The following is a 27637-nucleotide window of genomic DNA, read 5'->3' on the forward strand; positions in this document are numbered from 1 at the left end:
AGAATAATGTTATGACACAAAAATTCTATGAAATTCAAATTTTAGTGTCCATAAATAGTTTTATTGGAAGACAGCCATGCTCATTGTGTGATATTGTCCGTGGTTACGTTCATACGACAACGGAGTTGAGTAGCTTTGACAGAGCCCATGTGACCCATAAAGGTGAAAATATTTACTATCTTGCCTTTTATGGCAAAAGTTTGTTCACTTCCGCTTTAGACATCTTTTTTCCCCTAGGAATTCCCGAGGATAATCGATTGTATACATATCCAACTATGTGCCAAGACCTGGGCTAGGGATGCAGGAAGCGGCAACAGACAGGAAGAACACATTCCCTCCCATCACAGAGCTCAGAGTCTGCTGGGCGGAGTACAATACAGAAAACAAAATGAGCCAAAATCGATCATGAAAAGTGTGATGAAAGAAACACAAATGCTGTGAGAGAAAATAGGCGAGGGGCTGTTTCAGATGAGGTGACCTGACGATGAAACACTTAAGAAGCACACGTTCACACTCCAAAGAATCGCTGAGGTGGCTGGGCATGGTGGCTCACGCCTGTAATCACAGCACTTTGGGAGACTGAGGTGGGCAGATCACGAGGTCAGGATATCAAGGCCAATATGGTGAAACCCCATCTCTACTAAAAACACAAAAATGAGCTGGATGTGGTGGTGCGCGCCTGTAATCCCAGCTACTCGGGAGGCTGAGGCAGGAGAATCGTGCAGGAGAATTGCTTGAACCCGGGAAGCAGAGATTGCAGTGAGCCAAAATTGCACCACTGCACTCCAGCCTGGCAACAGAGTAAGACTCCATCCTCAAAAAAAAAAAAAACAAAAAAAAAAACGAATAGCAGAGGTAGCGGTCCTGAGTGTTCCAGGCACTCATCTTCCTCCAGTTTTCTTTAGGAAATTTAGGAAATAGCACCATTATCTACTCACTGGCGAAAGCTCACAACCTGTGACATATTTTTGCTTCTCACATTCCCTCCTTCCTCTCCAATTCATCAGGAAGTTCTGTTGATTCTACTTCCAAAACATAGTTCAGTTTTGTCCGTTTTTTAGGTCTGTTGCCACCATAAACCAAGTCTGCATCTCTGTCAGCTGAACTCTTGTAATCACGTCCTTGTCTCCCTAGTCCATTCTCTGTTCTCTCTACCACAGTCTATTTTCCAACCAAGCGTATAGTTATTTTTTAAGAACCTGAGTCTGGGCCAGGAGTGGTGGCTCACACCTGTAATCCCAGCACTTTGGGAGGCCAAGCAGGAGGATCACTTGAGGCCTGGAGTTCAAGACCAGCCCGGGCAACATGATGAAACCCCATCTCTACTAAAAATACAAAAATGAGCCAGGTGTGGCAGCACGCATCTGTAATCCCAGCTACTTGCGAGGCTTAGGCAGGAGAATTTCTTGAACTCAGGAGGCGAGCCGATATCCCACCACTGCACTCCAGCCTGAGACTCTGTTTCGAAAGAAGAAGAAGAAAAAAAAGAAATTGAGTCAGATTATATAATTTCTTTGCTGAAAACCATCCATACTTTTCCATAGCCCTTAGAATAAAATTCAAACCCATTACATGCCTATTAAAGAATGAAGGAAGCCAACAAGGCCTGAACATAAGGAGTATCTGATGTGATGGGCTGAATATAAGATGGGGTAAGAAAGAAGGATGATTCCTGTGTCTCCAGCTTCAGCAAATGTGTGAAAAATAGAACCAGTTACTGAGTCTAGGAAGACCAAGAGGAATAAGTTTGTTCATTGAAACAAACCAAAAAGATGTGGGAATGTGTTTTTATCTATCTATCTGTCAGTCATCTACATATCTGTCTGTCTGTCTGTCAAAAAATCTGTTTATTTTTGAGACCAAGTTTCACTTCGTCTCCCAGACCTGGAGTGCAGTGGCATGATCTTGGCTTGCTGCAACCTCTGCCTCCCGGGCTCAATTGATCCTCTTGCCTCAGCCTCCAGAGTAGGTGGGACTGCAGGTGCACACCACCACACCTGGCTAATTTTTGTATTTTTTTTTTTTTTTTCTTTCTTTCTTTCTTTCTTTCTTTTTTTTTTTTTTTTTTTTTTTTTTTTTGTAGAGGCGTGGTTTCGCCATGTTCCCTAGGCAGGTCTTGAACTCTTGGGCTCAAGTGGTGCGCCCTCATCGACTTCCCAAAATGCTGGGATTGCAGGTGTGAGCCACTGAGCCCAGCCCTGTGTTTTAGTCAACTTAAATTTGAGGTGTTTCTGATACAAAATTGATGTCAGTAAAACATTTGGACCATTGAGTATGGAATCAGCGGCAAGGTCTGGGCCGGGTGTATAGATCTGGTAGTTGTCAGCCCATGGTGGGGGAGTTTAAAGCCGTGAGACTGGTGGACCTGAAACAAGCCCTGAGGTCTGAACTGGGGGTTACTTCTTAGGGGGAGACAAGAGTCCAGTGGAATTCCTCTACGAGGACTCAATGGGAAGGACACAGGACTTGTGCTAATTTATCCAGGGAAGTAGTTCTCCATCATCTTTAGAGGAAGTGGGAATCTGGGCTGGACAACAGCCAAAGATTATTAAGAGTGCCTTCTAAAAACAAAGCCTTTGGTTAATCTAAATTTAATTCTGGAACTTGTTAGGTATATTTAGGAGTTCATTTAAATTTAATTTGCATAGGGTGAAAATAAGATTTGACCTTTTAAATTGCTGGTTCAGAAAAGTCACATGTTCATTGACTTGTTAGCCAGTTTTTCCTCTTTTCTTCTGGTTTTGTTGCTGGTTTTTTTTTTTTTTTTTTTTTGTTTTTTTTTTTTTTTTTTTTTTTTTTTTTTTTTTTTTTTTTTTTTTTTTTTTTTTTGTTTGTAATATACGGATTTAAGAACAAGTGTCTGGATATCCACAAAGGCATCACAGACAGCTATCATGTAGATCTGCTTTTGTTTGTAATTAAAATGGGCTTAAATCCCATCCCCTTACACTAAGCAAAATATGTAATTAGGATTTTTAATATATAACAACTTAAATATCTCTCACTGTAGGTTCAGAGAAGGTAATAGTATTCAATTAGAGGCTAAATGCCATGTCCTACACAAAGGCTTCTAATTGTTTTGCATAGATGGTGATTCTTTTCATAAGACATTCAAGTTAATATAGTGATCTGGGAATCAGTATGTTAATATAGTGATTTGGAAATCACTGTACTTTAACTGTTAAGAATGTTATCTCTGGTGCTAGTCTGCTTGGATTTGACCCAGTGCCTCTGACAAGCTCAAATGACCTAGTACATTATTCCATTTTGGGGGGCTTTGGTTTCCGCATCTGAAAAATGGGGGTAAGACTACCAACCTGATGGAGTTACTGTCAGGTTTGCATGAGACAATCTATAGGAAGCACATAGCAAAGTGCGTGGCACGTGTTTTGTGTCAGTGCATGTTCTGTATTGCTGTTCCACATCTAAACTCCTCTCCCGTTCTGCATTAGCTGAGGACAGAGGCTGTATAGTGTGGGTCTTGGTGTTCTCCTATGGTGTCTTGAGTATAGTGGAGCTATAGTTTGAAGGAATTTATTTTTATGAAATAAGTGCATGTTCAGAAAGACTTTTACTTGGATAAAATAAGTGATGAAACTAAATGGAAAAATCTTACTTAAGGCCAGGCGCAGTGGCTCACACCTGTAATCCCAGCACTTTTGGAGGCCAAGGTGAGCAGATCACTTGAGATCAGGAGTTTGAGATCAGCATGACCAATAAGGTGAAACCCCATCTTTTCTAAAAATACAAAAGTTAGCTGGGTGTGGTGGTGCCCATCTGTAGTCCCAGCTACTTGGAGGCTGAGGCAGGAGAATTGCTTGAACCAAGGAGGCGGAGGTTGCAGTGAGCTGAGATTGCACCACTGTACTTTAGCCTGGGTGACAGAGGGAAACGCCTTCTCAAAAAAAAAAAAAAAAAAATCGCACTGAACATCCTGTGTTGTGTAATGGAATCTGTAGGAATTGTTAACCTGTGAACCACCCCAAAGAACCTATATTGCGTTTTATCCAAGATGGTTATATAGAAGATAACACAAGTAAGGAAAACTCTAGCATCTTGATCATTTTGGCTCAGGTATAACTTTTTTTTTTTAAATGACATCACCTCTCGCTCTATGTTAATATGAACTATATTGGGAAGGCAAACATGAATTAATCTTTGGGACGTTTTACCGCTGTGTTTCACAGGCTGCTAAGCTGTGGTTGAACATTCAAGGGGGATTTTAGTAAAGTTATCAAGTACATTAATACATCACTTCCTTCCACTGAATTTACCAATGCTATCTAAGACTTTCATAGTCATGAATGAGGCTCTCTTGCAGATGGTAAACTGAGGCTACAGGGTATCAATTGAACTGATGAATGTTGCAATCTGAATATTTGTACATAGAAGAATTCGGCTCCCAGGATGTTCTTGGATCAGATTTAAGAACTATTTAGGAAAACCGTCTGTATTGACACTTAGCTAAAAGATGCCACTGATTTGTAAAGATGTTATTATTAGCATTTATACTCTTTCTTACCTTCAAAGTGATTTGATGGGATATGAGCAATATTCTAAGCAATATTAAATCAGGAAGGCTTTAGTTTTCTAATGTACAAACTCTCAGATGGCTAAAGACTAGGAATTTATTTCTCTTTATGTAAGCAGTAGCTGGCACAATGCAAGGCTATTCATGCTTTGTTGAACTGAGGGCTAAAACTCAGAGAGTGGGTGTCAGAATTAGGCAAGGGCTGGCATACACCATCTGCTTGAGGGGTTGTGTTCGTGGCCGTGCAGAACTTTGCATTGCATCATTACTTTTGTTTTTTGTCAAGAATGAAAGATATGTCATAAATGTTGGCTCAAGGGAAGTGAAATTAAAGAGAAAAGAGGAAAAAAGAAGTGAAGAGGCTGGGTGTGGAGGCTCACACCTGTAATCCCAACACTTGGGGAGGCTGAGGCGGGCGGGTCACTTGAGGACTAGAGTTCAAGACAAGCCTGGCCAAGATGATGAAACTCCATCTCTACTAAAAATACAAAAATTAACCAGGCATGGTGGCACATACCTGTAGTCCCAGCTACTCGGGAGGCTGAGGCAGGAGAATCGCTTGAAGCCGGGAGGCTGAGGTTGCAGTGAGCTGAGATCATGCCATTGCACTCCAGCCTGGCCACAGAGTGACACTTGGTCTCAAAAAAAAAAAATAAATAAAGAAGAAAGAAAAGGGAAGAAAGAATTGGAAAAGAATCGAAGAAAGCCGTACTCTGAATGAGCTCAAATGCATATCAGAGTAGAGAAATACAGACGAGTGTGCTGGTTCTGCTTGTGGAGAGGCACTGTCCCAGAAGACGGGAGTTATCCTGTGACCTGCTGGGTCAAATAGGCTTTTGTCTGGAAGAAAGTAGTTGAGCCTCTAAATGACTTTACTCTCCTTCAGCTCTGATTCTTTCAACACAGAGGTAGCTAATTTCTAAAACCAGACCCAGTGGGATTGAATGTCTTGCCCAAGGTCACAAGCTGTCGGGCCCCTGTTAGGAAGTGCCCCCTGCCGTCCAGAGATCTTCGGCTCTAAAATAGGCTGCCTAGGCTGAGTGCGATAGCTCACGCCTGTACTCCCAGCACTTTGGGAGGCCAAGACACATGGATCCCCAGAGGTCAGGAGTTTGAGACCAGCCTGGCCAACATGGTGAAACCCCGTCTCTACTAAAAATACAAAAATTAGCTGGGCGTGGTGGCGAGCATCTGTAATGCCAGCTAGTCAGAAGGCTGAAGCAGGAGAATAACTTGAACCGGGGAGGCGGAGGTTGCAGTGAACCAAGACTGCACCATTGCACTCCAGCCTGGGCAACAAGAGCAAAACTCCATCTCAAAAAAATAGATAAATAAATAAAATAGGCTGCCTTCTGAGATTTGCCAGTCTCCGTGTCACCAGCAGTGTTTCAGGCACAATGAGAGTCATCACTTGTCAGATATACTGTAAAGAAGATTCTTGCAAAAGGATTTGATTACCTGGAAGGTCTTTACACCTTGAATTTCGGTGATTCTAGCTCCAGTTTCATGGATTACATAAGACAGCCTCTCCCTAGTTCCTTTTAGAAATGGATCTTTGAAAGCCTTTTATTTTCTATTTAAAATAGCAATTAGCTTTGCATCTCAGGTACTTTACAGCACACCACGTGTATTATTATTGTGGAATATTAGTTCACCAGGCAATAGCCCACAATTCTAGTTATATATGAAGTGGTGGCTCGGTGAAATAACGTTGCAGCTCCTCACTAAACCAAAAACTCCAGGAAGCTTCTTGTCGCAGAGAGACCCTCATTTTCCCAGCTGTCAACCTGACTGATATTTTAATTTTTTTGCCCTGTAGAAAACTTCAGTCTCTTATCCAATAGATAAATGAGTGAACCCCCAGGAAATGCAGCAGAATGTTTCTGTTTGCCAATGCAATGAATGCAGAAGCTAATAAATGTCTACTTCTATCAGGAGGAGGCGTGTAATGAGTAAATGATGAGAGAAAGAATTCAGGGAAACAAATGATCAATTCAATCTAAGATGACAAACAATTTCCTAATAACTTGGCCTCTAGTTGGAGAGAGGGCTTCACCCGGCACAGAGAATGCCTGTTGAAACTAAGCCTAGCACAAGGCCATTTACATTTAGCTGCTGATGGATTTGGTCTGGCTACTTTTGGGTCACACTGAGCAATAAGCCGAGATTCTAACACAGCCGGGTTATTGCAGACTTTTCTTTGCCCTATAATTTCTGCGAACGTGTACTAGGAAAAGGAATCATTTCAGAGCCCAATTCCTATTATTCACCCCTGATTCCATTAATGTTTCACATTTGTCTTTTCAATAAAAATCTTTTTCAGAAGTAAAGATCTAGTTTCTTTCTCTTGAAATGTGTTCAGACACAGGGGTTGCACAAGAACCTCTTGTGTAGAGTGAATATGCTGTTCTTTAAAGCACTTTTGTGGACCTCACTCCTTAAATCCCCAGTGTCTGCCTCTGTAGGAACTGACGGAATGCATATACTTTGTCTGTCGTGGATGGGTGCATTCTTGGTTATAGACTTGGCTTGGAATGACTTGGACCTACACTAGGCAGAATACACAGTAAATGAGATGGGCCTTGGAAGGAGAGTTGCAGCCCACATCGAAGATGTGAGAAAGCCACATCATGCCAGACTGAGAGATCGTTTGATGAGATGCATTTTATTATCACCACTTTTTGGGATCTTTCTAAACCTCCCAGAGAAGCCACGTGGCAAAGATTGGCTACTAAATACCAGCAGTTTTCAGGGACAGATTTTCATGAATATTTCTAGAAGACTATCAGACTTGTTTACTGGTCCTCTATAGCTATCTTTTTCTCCCCCTTCCACCCCCTCCCTTTTTTCTAAACAAATATGACACATGCTGGCATATTTCAGTACCACACGAATGAAATGCTTTCCTGCAGTTGAGGGGGTAAAACTTTTAGGTAGAGTTTAATGCAGGAAAATGCTAATGAGCCACCAAATAGAAGCTGGACAGAGACGATACTGCAGGGCTCTTAGAGTACTTGGCAGCATATGAAATGCACCTTAGAGACTCAGGAATCCTGCACAGTGCCTTCTGAGGGAGAGCCATTATACCTGAAAGCTAAGATTTTTCAATGTGCCTCTATTCACATGCATATTTCTCTGCCAAATCTTTCAAAAAGGCCTTTCCTTTGAAATACAAAAAGATAAACACATCTTTGAAATAGATCAGTGATCCCTTTGCCACTTTTGAGCTTTCTCCAGTTCATAACTGAGATTTTTAACCCTTAAGACTGACTTTTCTGTTCACCTTTATAACTTAGCACTAGAGAAAACCGTGTCTCGATCATTATTAACATCTCAATTTGTGCTCAGATTGATGAAAAGAAATTAAACTTCAGATCGGTGTATCATCTGCATTGGATCTTCTTTTTCTTGGGTATTGTGGTTCGGTTAAGAAGTAAATATAAACCCTCCACGGTCAACGAAACGCATGACTTCATGAAGTACTCTATAGGGTACCATCTACTGCTTTGTACTGAAGGAACTATAATATTTTAAATCTCAAGACCTAAGGCCTTGTAGCTCTGGACTTAGGGACTGATTTGTTTTTGGCATTTAATACCTTAGGGAACACCAGCAAATGTGTAATCTTGCTTAAATATACCATTCCTGGTAGGTAAAATGAAGGTGGTAGCCTCTGACTTTATTCCCTTCTTGGCTGGTTTTTATCATAAAATCAAATGATATGAACATAGGAAATATTTAATTCCTAACAATATTTGCTTTCAGACACTCCAAGATTCAACCAGCTTTCCTATGCTTTCAACTCTTGCCCTGATAGACTTGTGTTTCCTGGTAGAGGAGGAATATCCAGAGCCTCCCCTCTTTCCAGAGGCTTTTGAATATGAGTGTTATAATGCATCGCAGTAGATTGCAAGCATTGGAATCACATAACTACATTTAAAAAAAAAAGTCTGCTTCAGGTCCTAGGACCTTACTCTGTAGGAGTTGCATTCAGTAAATTCTTGAGTGAATAAAAAATCAACATTGACCCACTTAACAAATGGCAGAAGAATTTCAGAGATACCAATAATAAATAAGGCTTTAGCCTTCATGATTTAAAATTGGCTTGCCTCCCAACCCCCTTTTAAAAATTAATCTCCACTCTCTCATCTGTATTAACCTCGTGGTTGTATATAGGTTTGTACTGTGCTGAAATGGTAGATTTTTATGTTTATATTTTTTGTTCTGGTGGAGAGCTGATACAGTTTGGAAAATCATAAGAAACTGTTGTGTAACTGTCCTTATTCTTGTATCTATTCTATTCACCAAGGGCTAAAACTTAAAGGAATTTAAACATTTCTTCTCTCCTTTTTTTCTTTTCTTTTTTTTTTTTTTTGGGAGACGGAGTTTCGCTCTTGTTACCCAGGCTGGAGTGCAATGGTGCGATCTTGGCTCACCGCAACCTCCGCCTCCTGGGTTCGGGCAATTCTCCTGCCTCAGCTTCCTGAGTAGCTGGGATTACAGGCACGTGCCACCATGCCCAGCTAATTGTTTGTATTTTTAGTAGAGACGGGGTTTCACCATGTTGACCAGAATGGTCTCGATCTCTTGACCTTGTGATCCACCCGCCTCGGCCTCCCAGAGTGCTCATATTACACTGTGGTTCTTAATGAGTAAATCTGTCTTACTCATTTGTGTCACCTTTTATATGTCATAGGAACAAATTTTTAGATAAATTTTTATATATGTTACTGATTATTTTACATATTTCCAGACATGAAGCCTTTGAGTAGGAGTACACATCATAGAAAGGCATTTGAAACATGTTGCCATAAATTGTACCAATTTATACTCCTACTAGCAAATGATAAGGGAGTCTGTTTCCTCATTAACTCATTGACACTTAATACATCTGTGTAATAAAAGAAAGAAGCAAGTAAGACAGCCAATTTGATAGGGTAAGATCAAATGATTTTACCAATCTTCATCTTTCAGATTCTTCAAATGCAACTATCAAGGAAATGTATGTGCTATAGACCTGCAGTCTAGGCCTTTTCCATCCTACTCCCCAGTCAGGAGACTTAAAAGAATGGGATTTTCTGTTAGGTGAAGTTTCAGCTTAGAAAATAATACAATTCATCCAAGACATCTGATAGTGCATGAAGCCAGTGATAAAAGTAGATTCACAAATGAGACACTGTCTTAGATGGTAGTTCTGTACCCCTTGCCTGCACCCATCCCAAGACTGTCTTCATTCAATATAGATATTAAGCGTGTGCGTTAGAAGAACTCTGTCTCCCCAGGCTGGAATGCAGTGGGGCGATCTCAGCTCATTGCAACCTCCGCCTTCCAGGTTCAAGTGATTCTCCAACTTCAGCCTCCCAAGTAGCTGGGATTACAGGCACATGCCACCATGCCTAGCTAATTTTTGTATTTTTTAGTAGAGACGAGGCTTCGCCATGTTGGTCAGGCTGGTCTCAAACTCCTGACCTCAGATGATCCACCCACCTCAGCCTCCCAGAGTGCTCGTATTACACTGTGGTTCTTAATGAGTAAATCTGTCTTACTCATTTGTGTTGCCTTTTATATGTCAAAAGGTGACACAGATAACTTCCTGAGGCACAGTGATGCTTTGAGCGTATGGATGCTTTGCTTTGAGTACACCATCAGAGCACCTCCTCATTAAGGCTTCACTTGTCACTCTGCAGCGGTGAGTCGGAGTTGTTTCATCTTCTTATTCACTTACAGAGATGTGCACAGTCTGGGATTCTGAGCTTGTTTGTGGCACTCGCCCTTTATGAGAGGTGTGGATTTTCTGTGATGCTGGAAAAGGTATTACTTCTGAGCAAATAGATTTGAATCTGTTGGGGTTACAGCCCAGCTGGTGCTGAGGAACACAGCAAGCATCATGCCTGTGAAAGAGCTTAGAGGCTTGCTCTATCTTCAGGAACATTTTTCTTAAGTAGATTTTCTGAATCAGAATGAATTATTTGTGTTGGCCTCTATTAGAATGTCCCTGTCTGGTCTTATTTTAAAAAGTCAGGTTCTAGGCAAAAGTGGGAGGAAGGCAAGCTTTGTCTTGGTCTGTCCAGCCTACTCGCAGGATTCCTTTCTCCACCAACACTTCTCCTTCCTCACAGGACAACTTATTTAGTCTACACACTTAACTTTTGTTTTGGAAAGCATTCTTGTTCCCACCTGTTGGTTATGGAAGGAAGTTAATTGATAATTAGCTAAAGGGTAATAACTGGATTCGCTCCATTTCTCAACCTGGATTCCAAAGAAATAATTCAAGGTCTTCTAATTCTCGGTGAGAATCTTTAAAATTTGTGTTCTCTGTCCCATGGTTATTTCTATGATTACTATAATCAAATTTTCAGTCAATAGGATGGACCTTACACATTTGAGAAAAACTAGGTTGGATGACAAAAATATCTCCTTTCTGTGGTATTTACACTGTAATATGGAGCCCTTGAAGACTAGAAAGACAGCCAAACTGAAGCCAGTTATCCTTGTGTACTATCACTGGTTAGCTGTTTGGAGCTCTCCATCCAATAGCCTTTCGAGGTATCTTCAATATTCCATTCCTAGGACCTACCCTGGCCTGGCCCTTATTAGTTCTTCAGCAGTCGTGCTTCTTGAATAATGAATTTTAGGTCAGCTTCTCTGAGGCCTGGAGAAGGAGGTAGAATGGTAAGCCAATACCATCAAAATGAGCGTCTGTTATAAATCCCTCGGATTACCTATATAAAATGATGAATGAATGCAGGGCTACACAGCGCTGCTGTTAAAGGAGCTAATGTTTGCCTGCATTGTCTACAGTGAGGTTGATCATTTATGGCTTTTCTCTTGGCCCACCATTTTCAAGAGGAGTCTGCCTGCATGTGCTTGCACCAGAGCTTATGGTCAAGCAAGCATAAGAGAGTTTGTTTGTTAGATTTATAGAGTTCCTAGTCATGGGAGATGATCAAGGAGACTGGGGGTAAAATGGAGTGCATTCTAGAGATGTGTTGGCAATACAAATGTGACACTTTCTGTGTACAAAGCCATCCAGTGGATGTGCTGTTAAATGTGCATGTGGCATCACCTCATTGAGCACTTCCCAAGGAAAACTTATGACCTAGAGAGTGACTGTGTCACATCACACAGCCCTTAAGAGAGTGGGAGGTTCCTGTGCAGGTACCATGCCGTAATTTAAGAGTTACTCTAGAGGTCTTGCAAGACATGACAGTAAATTCTTGTGATAACTCTTCTGATAACTGTGAAATTGCTTTGTCTCACCCTTGTAGAATAAACAGTGAGACATACAACCATATCAAGAGCAGAAAGGTCTCAGGTGTGTAATATAGAAGTCCAAAAGGTGAATGTAGATGACTGATACTGTTTTATCACAGGGAGAAGAGCTACGCTAATAGAAAGATTTGAGACCTTTTATTGGGATAATTATTAAAAAGATTAATAGAAAAATTAATGCCTTATATATGGGATAAATGAGAAGTCTCAATCTAAGCATGGAAAATAGAGAAAGGATTAGAATCACTTTCCCAGTAATATTTAATATTACTTATTAAATATTAAATATTATTTAATGCATGATAAGAATCTTTCATGCATGATAAGAATTTACTTGTAATACCTGATGGAAATGAAGGCATATTTTTCTAGTAAAAATTATACATGCCCATGCTAAAACCTTAAATTGTTATAGAAGGCTGTAAAAGAAAGAAAAATATCTTCTCACATCTGTAACAACTGTTCCGGGCAGAACATTCTGGATATGTGAGTGCATGTATTTTTGCTTATCATTTTATAAAATAAACTATTCAAAGTGTTTTGTACTTGTCTGTTTTCTTCTTGGACCTCTTTCCATATCAATACTGGTGAGTTCCTCTTATTCCTAAAGGGGTCAGAATAAACCGATACAAATAGAGAGATGAAGCTTGAATTGTCTGACAGAAATAGCTAGAGAAATTTAAAGGAAATAAAATCACAACTAACTTAAGAACTGAATATGAAGGGTAGATACTCCAGAGAAATATAGGGCTTTAGAGACTCATTAGAAAAACTACTTCCTGGAAATAAAATAATTCCACATAGTGATCCAATAGCACTATAATTCTTTACTAATTATATATTTTTGTGATTTTTAAATTTCTGTCTGTCTCCCTCATGATACCGTAAGTTTCAGAAAAGCAGGGCCATGCATCTGTTTGCTCACCATTATATTTCAAGTTCTTGGCCCAGTGTCTGGCACAGACCTTTAGTATTAATAGAATTAAAAACATGAACAAATAAAAGGAACTTAGAATGCCAAATGAGTTTTTGGTGCAGTTGTTTTTTAATTGCCTAGATGAAGAAACTGAGGCATGAGGTAAGGTAACTAAGGTTATCCTTGTGTACTAGCAGAGCTGTCAGTGAATCCAGGATTTCTATTCTAATTAGAAAACTTAAAAAAAAAAAAAAACCTGAGACTCTTAATTAGTGAAGTTTCTAAAGCTCCTGGAATAAAACTAGAAATGCCAGAAGAAGCTCTGAATAGCTCTGTTTCTTTATATGAGAAATAGTAAAGATGGAACGAAAGAGTAATTACAAAAGCAGTTTATTAATTTTGCCAAGGCACCCAGGAGACAATGGGGTTTTCATGAAATGTGACTTCCCAGAGATGGTAAGATTTGATGCCAGAGTTAAACATGGCTTTGACATTTTTTAATTCTTCCTGTTCTTTGTTGGAAAAGGAGAGAGCCAGAAGGAAATGGAGATTTCTGACAAATAGAAGTGAAGCATTACGGCAAAGGAGAAAGATGCTTTTCGTATGTCATTGCATTTGACTTTATTGAAGTTATTCATGAGATGTACAAAAAGCAAATATCTTAGGGCTTACAGAAGGTCTATTCCTGATTACTTTCACCCTGTCGATCATAAAAATAGAATAGCTGACATTAGAAGTTGATTTTTCTCTTATTTAATAAAAGGCTGACATGGTGGCTTCAGTGTCATCAGAGCCCCAGGCACCTATTGTTCCACTTCAACACCCTAACACAGGCCTTCTCTCTTTAAGGTCAGCTTATGTCCCAAGGTGGCTGCTGGAGCTCTGGCCATCACATCAACATTGCAGACTGGAAATAAAGGGCTGAAAAGATTCCCTGTCGGCTTAGGTCAGCTACCTTTAAGCAGCCTACCTGGAACTCCCATATAACACTTCTGCTAACAGCTCAGCCTCACTGGAAGCAAGCTTGGAATTTAGTTTTGTTTACTATATACCCAGCTTAAAACTAGGGTTATCTAAGGAGGAAGGAGAGATGTCGGGATAAACCAGTGAGAGTCTTGTTTCCATAGGGAATCTTAATTTGTCTTGACTGTGGAATGACATAGAATTTTTGATTCATTAGAAACTGCTAACTTGGTTATTTACTATAGATTACTGGGGATATGGATTTGAAAAAAAATAGGGCTGAGACAAATTCACTTATTCATATACCAAATGATTAGTAGCAGAACTCGAGATAAAAAACTAGGCTTTTGCATCCAATGCTTAGATAAAGCAAATAGCAATATGAATGTTAGATGCTTAGAGATGCAGTTTGAATCCATCTACTTGATGATCGTTCCTCAGGTTCATGCATAGTTGCATAGGTAAATTAATGGAAATCCAGGCTCTTTGGATTACCTAGGGAACCAAGTGTTGTTGGCAGGAATGGTACTGTGATTGAGAACCTCTCTGCCTTCCACAAGGAGAAACCAGGCTCTATGCCAAGTACTGAACTTACGTAGCCCCCTGATAACATAAAGAAAGATAAAGTCCTTGTTTTAGATGTTAAAAAAAGTGAGACTCAGCTTGAATAACCCAAACCATTTCTTGGTGTACCTTTCAGAAACAGTACTGGATCTGATATACTGTGAATCTGAACTGATGTTGGCAATTTGCAGACTATTTAAATTAGATTTGATTTTCCTATCTGAGGACAGCATTCTCCTGGGGGTGTTCAGTAAAGACGGAGGGTGGGGGATAAAGGAGAGAGTCCAGTGAAGTGGAATGAAGGCCTGGGTTTAAGGAGTTTCAGTAATAAAAGGTTCTTAAAGGTGCTAGCCACTCTATTCGGAGGGCTACTTTTCTTACCAAGAATTTCAAATTCCTTCTACTTTTCTGCCCACCTGTAATAGATTTCAGAGTATAGACATGAGAAAGGCAGAATTCAAACCAATCATTAGGCTTTCCGATAGAAGAAATATTAAAACTTCTAGACAAACTAAATTTGAACTATTGCAGATTTAAAAAAATAACCACCATAGCTTTTAAAGCTCTGGTAAAAAATGTAGTTCCATTGCAATGTCAATCTCTTGATTCTGTGTAATTCTGTAAAAAGACATTATAGTTGACAAGTCTTGAACTCTTTCTGAACACCTGATGCCACTGAGTAAATAACTGTTTCGAAGCTTCTGTGCCTGGAATTGTATCTGCACTGCCATTAATGCAGTGTTAAATTGGGTCCCCAAGTACTTAACTCTCACCTTGGGGTAAACATACTTACCTACATCTAGCTGATGGTGTATCATAGTTCCTGGGTGCGGATTATAACAAAAGGTACACTTACGACTTTTGAATCTGGCTACTCAGCAATGGGAATTGCTCTTTCGACATTGGTGTTTGTGGCACCCTGGACCTTTGTTGGAATTGGCCGGCCACATGGAGTGACACTTGTGTTTGCATGTGTCGTAGGAGGGAGAAGAGGCCTACAGTTGTTAGCAGAAAGTGTAGACCAGTTTAGAGACAGGACAGTCTCACCCTCAGCAAGTGTGGTATTGTACCTTGAAGGTACAAGACCAGTCTTGTTCCTGCCACCATTCACTCTGTGCTAAGGATCTGTGGAGTTTCCACAGTCTTTGAATGGACAAGCAGTCGCCTCACTGTTCCCCTCTAGGAAATAGTGTCAGGCCACCAGAATGTAAATTGTACCTCAGCTCTTGTGTGTTATATTAGTCATGCCCTAATCTCTGTATGAAACATTCTGTAAAAGAGCTGACAAGAACCAGTTAACAAATGTTTCTCAAGACCTCTTTGATTTGTTCTTTTCTTACATGCAATGGGTATGATCATACTAGTTATAATAAAACAAGATTCAGAATCTGAGAAAATATTGCATGAATACTGTGTGCGCATGTGCGTGTTTTCTTTTGATCTAATTTAGAACTTGAAAACAGAAAATTTTCAAATCTAGCAATAATGCATATCTGTGCATGTGCATTTTAATATACGCTTTAAAAAGTGAGACTTTCTGAAAATGGAAAATGGCAGTGTATTGCACATTCAAAATCTGGGCCATGGCCAGCTCAAAGAAACTTGGGAATGATGCCCACTCTTGTTGATTCCCGTTTCCTTCCTTAGGGTCTAGAAACTTTGTTCTTGGGTATGAGAATATAAGATGGTAAATCCCCCTACACCCCAAATTAGAAGTTTAAGGGAGATTGGAAAGAAATCTTGGAATATTGCATCTAAAATCAACCCACATTGTTTTGTACTTGATTTTGTGCTGTCACATCAACTCTCTGTGGCAGGTACAGTAAGTTGGCTTAGTAAACACCCATTCCAAATTCTTCTTCCTTCCTTTTTACCCTAGAAGTGAGAAAACAAAAGTAATCAATTTCTGGCCAGGCATGGTGGCTCAAGCCTGTAATCCCAGCACTTTGGGAGGCCGAGGCGGGTGGATCACGAGGTCAAGAGATCGAGACCATCCTGGTCAACATAGTGAAACCCCGTCTCTACTAAAAATACAAAAAATTAGCTGGGCATGGTGGCGCGGGCCTGTAATCCCAGCTACTCAGGAGGCTGAGGCAGGAGAATTGCCTGAACCCAGGAGGCGGAGGTTGCGGTGAGCCGAGGTCGCGCCATTGCACTCCAGCCTGGGTAACAAGAGCGAAACTCCGTCTCAAAAAAAAAAAAAAAGTAATCAATTTCCTAGCCTCCTTTGTAGCTGGGATTCCTAGCTTCCTTTACATGATATAATTGTAGCCAAAGAGTAGAAGTGCTCTTGACCTCCGTCTTCCTCCACCCTGAGGACGTGGGCGTAATGACTGGAGGGGCAGTAGCTATCTTGAACCATGAGGACAAACGTCAATTGCTCAGGGTGGCTGAAAGGGAAGACAGAAGAGGGGGCCTAGTTATTTGTTGATACACTCAGATAATTATATCAGCTCTTAGTTTCCCATCCAGATTTCTTATTATATGAGAAAAATAAACCCCTTACTTGTTGAAGCTACTATTTGGAGCTTCAACTGTTACTGTACTATTACTGTAATTGAACACATCTTAAGTGATACACATTTCCTTTTTGTGGTAGCATTGCAGGCTGAAGTGTTTGTCAATTTGTAGTAGACATAATAAATGTCATATTTCATTTCATCCTCATTATAACATTATTTCATTTACTTTAGACTTGTCTCTATCCCATCCTGTCTTAAATATGAGCAGCAGTCGAAGTGCTGTTGAGAATTGCAGGTGTCACTCTCACATTATTTCTGTAAGTTTGTGTGTGATGTAACTTTGCTGATAAAGTCTGTTCTTTATAAGAGCACAGAGAAAGAGCATCATCAGTTAGCTTTTACTATATAATGAGCTGCCACAAACTTAGTGGCTTAAAACAGCTCCCATGTATTCACATCCTGATTCTGCAGGTTACCAGTTTGGACTGGTATCAGCTAGGCTCACTCCTGCTGAGCTGGCTGAGGTTTGGCTGCTCTAGGATGTCCTCACCATGGATAGCTTGTAGTCTCTCTTCCTCTCACAGGCTAGCCTGGGGTGATTGACATGGCACTGTGCAGGGTTGCAAGAGAGAGGCCCAGCTTTGAAACTGGCACACATCATCACTGTTGTCATATTCTGGTGCCCAGAGCAAGACACAAACACGGCAGACTGAGGGGGTAGGGAAGTAAACCCCACACTCTCATGATGAGAGAAACTGTGAAGTCATGTTGCCACAGGGCACGAATATAGAAAAGAGTCAAGCATGGTGACCATTTTTGCTATCTACCACCAGACACTGAGAGAACAGGGGAGAGGTATAGCAACAATTTCCTTAAAGGATTTCATCTCAGATTTCTAAAATTCAAGATAATAGCATGCCCTTCTTTATTAATACTGAATAAAAGGTGATCCCATCAGTCATCATCAGTTTTGGAATCGGTTTTCAATATTGCCAATTACTTTTTGAACATCAGTTTAAAAAATAACACATAAGAAAATGTCATTTTGAGAAAACAAAAGTTGCCTGGCAGAAAGTGCAGGATTGACATGTGGTTGGACTTTTCTTTAATTCAGCATTTCTCATGGACCCATTTTAGGAGAGTCTGTTTCCTCCAGAGGTTCCATGAGCAAATCAGTTTGAGAATCATGAACAGTATTTCTCATCATGTAGAGTAAAATTGAAGGCCTTGGGAAGTCTTGGCATTAAAGTACTTTGGCTGTTTAATTTAGTTAATTGGATTTCATTAGTGATAAGGTCAAATGTTGTTGGTTTGATTTTTATATGGGCTGGTCAGTTAATTCTGTAGCTATTAATGCTCTTGACACCAACCTGCTATTGTCTTATTTCCTATCCGTCCTAAGGAACAGAAAAACAGAACAGGTAAGCAATGTGAGCAACATTCACCAGTGTCTGGTTAATGGAAGAAAAGGCTTTTGTTTTAAAGATTTAAATTTTTATTAAAATGGCTTTAAAAAAGAAAAACCACCCCATACTATACAGCTTTTTTTTCCCTGTTCAAATAATTTTTAATAACAGGTAGCATTCCTAAGTCCCTGGTACCTCACAGAGTTTTACATATATTAGCTTATTAATTCCCCAAAGAATCCTATTAGGCAATTATTATTACACTATCCCTATTTTACAGAGGAAAAGTAACTGTTGAAGTTAAGTAACTTGCTCAGTTTCACAAGGGTAGGGCCATGATTTGGCGGTCTGGCTCTAAAGTCTATATTCTTAACCACCATGCTGTACTGCTAAGAATCGCTCACCTAAGGACAGAGTTCTGTGAACAACAAATGCATATGTTTTACAGGAAACATACTTAAAACTATGTACAATGGAGCATTCAGTCTCCCCACACAGTTTGTTGCCTGTGTTTTCAGTAATTGATCCATGGTGCCTTAGGTTGGAATGTGTTTTAATACAGAAAATCAAAATACCTATTGTTTCCAATGATGCCTTGTCGGTTAATATAGGTGACAGAAATATCTTCCAAATATAAAGAATTATATTGTTGTTTTAGATATAGTTCACCTCCTAGGAGCTTACTTCGCCTATCTTTGACAAGGAAGAGCAAGTCTTTATCAGACTGTTGATACTGCTAAGACATCTAAGAGGTACTGTCATTCTACTTCATTCTACTTTAAATTTATGAAATCTACCTTCTCAAAGTCTTGGTGGAAAACATGTTTCTTTTTTTTTTTTTTTTTGATGGAGTCTCACTTTGTCACCCAGGCTGGAATGCAATGCAATGGCTGGATCTCAGCTCACTGCAACCTCTACCTCCTGAGTTCAAGTGATTCTCCTGCCTCAGCCTCCTGAGTACCTGGGACTACAGGCACATGCCACCATGCCTGGGTAATCTTTTTTTTTTTTTTTTTCCAGTAGAGATGGGGTTTCCCTGTGTTAGCCAGGATGGTCTCAATCTCCTGACCTTGTGATCTGCCCGCCTCAGCCTCCCAAAGTGCTGGGATTACAGGCGTGAGCCACCACGCCCGGCAGGAAAACATGTTTTATGTTTACATCAAAGAATAAGGCTTTCCGTTTTAAAGAAAGAAATTATTAAATCACACCTTTGATATTTGAATTAAATCACATTTACCTGCCACAAATGTACATTAATAGTACCACTGGACAAATCATGTCAAGTATTTTTTTCTGCTGTTTATGGGGCAGGACAATATGCAGAGTGAATATGAATGAAGATATTTTTTATTTTAGGCTGTAAAGGACCTTATAGGCACAGAAGTGGTATGTCGTTACACTCACAAAAAAATGATTATACATTAGAAGATCACCTTGTAAAATCATGGGCATCTTTGTTTTTTGTTTGTTTTTAGACACATCTTGCTCTGTTGCCGAGGCTGGAGTGCAGTGGCACAATCTTGACTCACTGCAACCTATGCCTGGGTTCAAGCAATTCTCATACCTCAGCCACACGAATAGCTGGGATTATAGGTACCCGCCACCACACCTAGCTAATTTTTGTATTTTTAGTTTAGATAAGGTTTCACCATGTTGTCCAGGCTGGTCTTGAATTCCTGGCCTCAAGTGATCCTCCCGCCTTAGCCTCTCAAGGTGTTGAGATTACAGGCATGAGCCACCACGCCCGGCCCTCTTGTTCTCTTTAGTTCTTCTTTTAAGATCATCTTAACAGGATTTCTTCCCCACTCCGTACACTCTGAGGAATTACCCTTAGCAAATTTGGGAGGGAATATACACATCTTTGGAAATGAGTGTATGGTTGTTCCTTATTTGAAGCACAGATCATACAGGTCTTACAATTTAGCTATTTATAAATGACCAAACCAAAAAAAAAAAAAAATCAATGTCTATCTTACTACAAACTGTAGGGTTAACCAGAGAAAACAGTTACAATGATGACATTAAAGTAATAGTCATCTATAATTAATAAACAAGAGAGCAGCGTGTGCAGCCTATTACCATCCCAAGACAACATAGATAACAAAAGCAACCGTTCCGAAAATGGTTGTGCTCTTACCTCTCAGTCCCCATTCAGGGTAGGAACACTATAGTGTTGCTAGGCAGTGTGTGGTGAAGACAGAGTTCTTGGAGCAGTTTGGGGTCCACCAGTGATCTGCCAACAACATTGGCAGAATCGCTAATTTGCAGTACCTTTGTAAAGATTATAGCTACATTTAAGTATGAAAAGTGGTTATTTGCCATCATTCTTCGAAAACACTGATTTTTTTTTTTTCACTTTGAATGGCAAGCTAAATACTATATTATTCTTGCATTGTTCTAGAAACCCCATAGTTTACAAATTTAGTGTGTGTATTCAGAGTCACCCAAGCTGCTTGTAAAAAATACAGCGTCCTGGCCCCATCCCCAGAGATTCAGGATGTGGCCCAAGACTCTACAGTTTAGCAACTCCGCAAGTGACTCTGAGGCAGGTGGTCCATAGACCTTGAACCAAGGGCTAGCAACCAAAATTAGCCAGGCGTAGTGGCATGTGCCTGTAATCCCAGCTACTGGGGAGGCTCAGGCAGGAGAATTGCTTGAACCTGGGACGTGGCGGTTGCAGTGAGCCGAGATCGCACCACTGCACTCCAGCCTGGGCGACAGAGCGAGACTCCATCTCAAAAAAAAAAAAAAGACAGAGAAAGAAATTAATGCACCATCAGAATACCGTAATAGTCATTGCCGCAGACAGGACTCACCAGTGGATACGAAGAAGTGATGGATGAAACTTTGAGAAGAAACAGAACATTTGCATCAAAGTATCTCCTGAAAGATATCAATTACAAAAAGGAAAAATTGTAGCTTTGTTGTGGAGAATCCCCACAGACACCACTTTAATCAGATAATCAGGGTCATCAATCAAAAGATCTTTTGCCATAATGTAGCCCCTGAAATTAGGCAGGAGAAGGGCACATTGCTTCTGTAGATTTCTTCCCAGTAGTGCAAAAATGCTAACCACGAGAAAACACCAGATGAGCCCAAATCTCAAGTCTGTGATACAAAACATCTGACCAGTATTCTTTGGAAGTGTCAAGGTCATAAAAGACAAGGAAGATGAGGAACTGTTATAGATTAAAGGGGACTAAGGAGCCATGGCAATTAGATACAACATGGGATCCAGGGTTAGGTCCTAAAACAGAAAAGGAACATGAGTAGGAAAACTGGAAACATCTGAATTAAGTCTGCAGTTTAGTTACTACTGTTGTAACATTGTTAAATCATTACTTTTGATGATTGTATTATAATTATCTAAGATGTGGACATAAAGGGAACCTAGGTAAAGGATATATGGGAATCTTCTATTTTGTGCCTATTTTCTATAACTCAAATTTTTTCACAATAAAAATGAAAAGAGTATGTTTGCTTAGTATTGTGTATATACGACAATAGTTTAGTATTGAAGAATATATACAATATTCACTTAGCTGACCTCTTCAGGATGTACCCGCCCCCCCCCACCCCTGCCATACACTTTATTTCTAGCCAAGCGAAATCATGTATTGTTAACCCCTTTGGAGGAAAGTGAGAGTAATACAATTTTTGTCTGGATTATAAAGTATTTTAAACCAACGTAATAACTAGCTGCATGCCCACACCTCATTTGAAAAAATACAGCAACACAGCAAAGCCCGTGTTCCCATACTTTGTGGCATCCTGCACTTCTTGTGCACTTCCGCCACACCCTGTGACCGCTGCCACTCAGAGATAATCAGTGGAACTTGATGTTTACTATTCTTGTTCATTACTTTTCACTTTTCCAATTTTGGCATCAGATGTATCCTACCAATCAGTTCTACAACTTTTTTGCTCTGCATGTTTGTCTAATTCATTCCTTATCTGTATGCTATAGATTTTCACTGTACAAATAACCAGTATTTATCCATTCTCTCACTGGAAAACATAATGAGTATTTTTGTTGGGTTGGTGGTTGTTGTTGTTGTTGTTTTGAATGGGTGCTGTTTATTTTTAAAAGTGTCTTCTGAGGCTAAAGGAGATCTCTACTCTTTCTGAACTCCAGAAACACTTACCTGTGACTTTGAACTTGGCATTTGTGACTTTCCATTATAATAATTGTTCTTTTCTCCCATGTTAGATGGAAAGCTTCTTGAGGGTCTGATTCCCAAAGATGGATGTTATTGGGGCAATAAGAATTTAATTTTCATGAATAAGTAAATACTTAAATAATGAAGTAAACACTGTCATAGATTTTGAGAATACTTGTGTTTATTCCCTTGGTTGTTACATGATGTTGCCTCCTGGAGACTTTTCTTTATTGGAAAGATTTATGCAGTGTTGGAAACTGGTCACTGAGATGGAAGTATAGAGCATAAATCCTAAAGCTTTAATTTGAGAATTGTGTGCTAAGTTTTCAAGTAACGCAGGTACTGGGGTGTACATGCGTGCGCATGTGGGCGTGCATGTGTGTGTGTTTTAACATCCTATAGGAAAGTTGATAAAATTAATAATAATTTTACCTGCATTTGGTATGGCAAAGCAGAGAGGAACTGACTAATTTACATTACGGCAAATTCTTGATTTTGTGTACATTCTTAATAAAAAGTATAGTATTTTTTACCATTTAGAATCTATACCTAGAATGGAATTACTCTAATTATTTTCCTCCAAAATTATTTTATTTAGATGTTGATCTACTCTGTAAAAACATTTAACAGATTTCACAGCTCTCTTGCCTATCTTATTTGATTTCTTCAACAGCTTTGGCAGAAATGAGCAGTGCTAATATTTTCATCCATAATATTGGATAGATGGAACACTGGAAGGGAAGTTGGTAGAGATTAAAGACATGCTCAAGGTCACAGAACAGTACCAGAAACCAGATATTTCAATGTAGTCCTGTTTCTGTCCAGATACTAGTTTCAGTGCTTAAACTAAGTAAAAGTATTAATTAAGATGTTGTTGCTTAGCCAGCATTTTAATAGATAATTCAGTAACATAATACCCACTCGACAGTTCATTAATCTGGGAGTTCCCTGCCTTTAGTGAGAGTAACTATTGTTAGTGATTAGTAACTGCCTTTTTGCTGCCTTCTTTGTTAGAATGGTTCAAAGGAAAGCCTAAGCCAAACATTGCAAAAGAGCATGTTGTGACTGGTATGTAGTTCAAAGGAAAAAAAATCTTAAAAGTGAAACAGATAGGAAGGTGTGACATAACCTTCAGTTAAGTATCTGAGATGACAAATGGTTTTTTGATAGCTTGAGACCTACAGAGGAATTAAAACCTCTCAGCAGATAGACTAGTGCAGTTGATCACTCAAATTGCAATTTTATAAAATGCAGAAGCAGTACACTTAGAATATTGTCTTCATGTCAGAAATGCACCTTTGTGCTTGAAAATGATAAAAAATTACAATCGATCCTTAGAACTGTTCTGTTCATCTTTATTGATCAGGTGCAAGAAAGATAAATTGTGGCCCAAATAAGATTATAGTAAATGTTAGCATCGTAGGGGACTATAGGTTGATAGAAAGCCATTCATCATCTCAAATGGTGACCTGTCCGTGGCTCCAGCCACCCTGAGTCTGCTGTCTAATCACATACCTATTGATTTTATCTACATCCAAGAATCCTGGATGTGACTGTCATTGGACAACCTAGATTGTTAAATGCAAAGGGGTCGCTGGTGTAAAGAGGATTTCAGTTTCATTTTTTCACCGACCAACAATGATTTATTAAAAAATAAATGATCCCAAGCCATGTGAAACCTGAGTGATTAGAGGATGAAAGGTACACAGTTGACCACTGTATTTTGGTGGTATTTGTGGTGTTTTTTTTTTTTTTAATACAGTGTGTTTTGCAGGACATTTCATTGAGTCTCAGGGCCCATGGGGTCATTTAGGCCACCTCCTGCAATAAGACCAGTTCCAGTGTAGCTAAATCAGAATGGATACATTTTGCTGCGCCAGGAAAGGCATTACTTTGCCATTGCATCTTGGTTTATGTTGTTTCTGTGTCCATTCATGTTAGTAGTGGAAACATTTTTTATTAAAATTATCTAAATCTGCCCCCTTGTTCCTACTGATTAGTCATAACTGTTGCTGTTCTTGTTGTCATGTGAAAATGATAGAACAACTTATACTCCATAAAGAATATATCTTTTTTTTTTTCTTTTTGAGACAGAGGTTTGCTTCTTGCCCAGGCTGAAGTGCAATGGCATGATCTTGGCTCACTGCAACCTCTGCCTCCTGGGTTCAAGAGATTCTCCTGCTCAGCCTCCCGAGTAGCTGAGATTACAGGCATGTGCCACCACACCATGCTAATTTTTTTTTTTTTTAAAGTAGAAACGGGGTTTCACCATGTTGGTCAGGCTGGTTTCGAACTCCCGACCTCAGGTGATCCACCCACCTTGGCCTTCCAAAGTGCTGCGATTACAGGCGTGAGCCGCCATCTTGACAACAAATATATTGTGTAGAATGAGATGATCTTTAATATCCTAGTAGGAACACAATGGAATAATAGGTAAATATGAATGTATGTGAATTTCAGTTTTTGATCTCAGGCATCCTTTGACCTTACAAAGGTAGATTCCAAATAATGGTGATTTAAAGAATCCAAAATGTTAGGAATTCTCTCCAAAGGATAAAATAATAAGAAATTATAACGGTGAAAATGTACTCTGTAATTATAATCCACATACCAACAACTCTACTGTTATTTAAATGAGTAGCTTTACATGTGTTTTATAAGTATCTATGCCACCTATACAAGAAAGCCTTCTACTGCTTGAGTGGCTGAAACAAGGTTTTATGTATTTTTTGAAGTTGTCAATCTTCCACACGTTTTGTCATATTAGATAGTGAAAACTTTGCTATCAATCTTTGTCCACAGAGCTCAGAGTTCTACAAAGTCACCACTGAACAATATCAGAAAGCTGCTGAAGAGGTGGAAGCAAAGTTCAAGTAAGTTTTTAACAGCATTATAATTATTTACTATTCTTAACAAGATGAAAGCACAATTTCAGTGCTTTTTGAACAGAACATAGTTTGTTATATAGCATTCTAGAATACTTGGAAGAGTTTTGGGGGGGTTGAGATGGGACCATATAATCTGCTATACTGGAATTCAGATGCCAAGGAAAAGGCGTTTGATGAAAGCTTGTTACAAATCAATGTATTTTATGAACGGGGGGAGATTGAAAGCAATGGTAATAGAATTTTCATTTGTAATCATATATAAAATAGAATGCCTTTGATTATGAAGCTCATGTTAAATTGCTGCTCTATTAATGGAAACATAGAAACCATTCACTTTTCTATAATAAAGTGATGGGCATGTCCAAATTTGGGTATCCTCCTTTCTCATGGTTAGACTGTTTTCATTTCTTCACATGTACCTTGAAAGCGTTTAAATCATAGACTTTGCCTGGCCCTTGATTATGAAGGTGATGTTAAATTGCTACCTCTCTTAATCCTTGGAACATTTAAATGAATGTTCTGTAATTGATGGATCAGAGTGTCCGTGACCCATAGCCTTGTACTTTCCCTTTGCTGCCAGATCTCACATTAGGTAAGAAGACATTCAGAATTTCTCTGAGTATATAAATAGTTCTATTGTGTAACCCCTATTAGTAGCACATGTGCAAATTAGTGAAGCAAAAAAAGTTGTTGTGACAGCCTTAGCTGAAAGATTGCACCGGGCTCTGACCTCCTTCCTTGCACATGTTTACAAGCATTTGATAAAACGATTAAACCCAAGGTGGAATTACTACTTTCTGCTACAGTACAATTCGTGTGGTAATGGATATTAGTGTTGTGGTAATGTGGATTAAAATAAAAATTTTTTTAAATTCAAGATAGTTTGAGGTTTATTTAAACAGCCTTCCCCAGTAAATTATCTCTTTAGAGGCAGCAGAGACCTTCTAAGGATGGGCCACAAGTCTCACTGTTAAATATTAATGTGAGATCTTAAGAATTTAGACATATTAATAGAACTGGGTATAGATTTTATTTTAAAAGTTACTCTCCATGTATTAAGTTATGTGTTTATTTTTCTCCCTAATGATATAGTGACTTTTTTTTTTTTGGTAGTAAACCATTTTCTGTCTCTATAACATGAGAACCTTTGAATTGGCTCCCTGAATATTTATTATAAGCCAATAGCTATAAAAACAACTAAGTTTAAGATACATCAGAGATGAGCTTTGACTAGAGTGATCTGTGAAGTTTTCATAAGGAATATGATTTTTTTAGTTGAGGCTTTAAGAAGAGTGTTGAGTAGGTGGAAGGGAAAGATACTCAGAAGGAAAGCTATGTTCTGTAGCTGGTGAGCGACAAAGCAGTGGCTTGAGTCAGAGAGACTAGTGCAAGATAAAGCTGGAAAGGTCAGTGGGTCTTTAGCTGCCGGGCTGTGAAGTTTGGTCTTCATTGAGCAATGAGTCATGGGAAGATGTTTGACCAGATGAGTACTCTTATGGGTTCCTGAAGGAAAAGTAACCTGACAGTAGATGTGAGCTTTAGTTGGAGGCATGAAAAATAAGATCCAGAGGAATGAGATAAGGTCAGGCACGGTGGCTCACTTCTGTAATCCCAGCACTTTCGGAGGCTGAGGCAGGAGGATCGCTTGAGGCCTGAAGTTCAAAACCAGCCTGGTCAACATAGTGAGACCCTGTCTCTACAAAAGAAAAACTTAAAATTAGCCAGTTGTAGGGACATGTACTTATGATTCCAGCTATTGGAGAGGCTGAGGTGGAGGACTGCATGAACCCAGGCCTGCAGTGAGCTATGATTGCGCCATTGTACTCCAGTGACAGAGCGAGAGTATGTCTTAAAGAAAGAAAGAAAGAAAAATTAGATGGAGAGTCTCTACAAGTGAAAGAGTTTAGATGTAGTACCAGGCATAATGGCCCATGCCTGTAATCCCAGCACTTTGGGAGACCAAGGTGGGTGGATCTATTGAGGCCAGGAGTTCAAGATCAGCCTGGGCAACATAGCAAAACTTCATCTCTACTAAAAATACAAAAATTAGTTGGTCATGGTGGTGGATGCCTGTAATCTCAGCTACTGGAGTAGCTGAGGCAGGAGAATTGCTTGAACCCAGGAGGTAAAGGTTACAGTGAGCCGAGATCATGCTATTGCGCTCTAGCCTGGGTGACAGAACAAGACTCTGTTTCAAAAAAAGAAAAAAAAAAAAAAAGTTTAGACCTGAATTTGTAATTGGTTGGTGTGTTAGTTTACCAGAGCTGCAAAGTGACACAGACTGGGCGGCTTAAATAACAGAAATTTATTTTCTTACTGTTCTGGAGGCCAGAAGTCTGAGGTCAAGGTGACGTCGGGACTGATGGCTTCTAGGTCTCTCTCCTTGCCTTATAGCTGGCCATCTGCTCCCTGTTTCTTGATACGGTCTTTTCTTGTGTCTACATGCTAATCTTCTTTTCTTACAAGAATACCAGT

At 39.6% G+C, this 27637-nt stretch overlaps 1 protein-coding gene across 5 annotated transcripts in view; it reads left to right on the top strand.

Moving 5' to 3' along the window:
• Positions 1 to 27637, top strand: part of CHCHD3 (coiled-coil-helix-coiled-coil-helix domain containing 3) — a 296049-nt gene that overhangs the window by 215091 nt on the left and 53321 nt on the right. For all 5 annotated transcript variants that reach the window (XM_017532527.2, XM_017532528.2, XM_017532524.2 and 2 more), the window contains one exon: positions 25077 to 25147. In XM_017532527.2, coding sequence (XP_017388016.1) covers positions 25077 to 25147 — 71 coding nt within the window. The remainder of the gene's footprint in view (positions 1 to 25076; positions 25148 to 27637) is intronic.

The sequence above is a fragment of the Cebus imitator genome, unplaced genomic scaffold (assembly GCF_001604975.1).
Source record: "Cebus imitator isolate Cc_AM_T3 unplaced genomic scaffold, Cebus_imitator-1.0 Scaffold77, whole genome shotgun sequence".
Lineage (NCBI taxonomy): Eukaryota > Metazoa > Chordata > Mammalia > Primates > Cebidae > Cebus > Cebus imitator.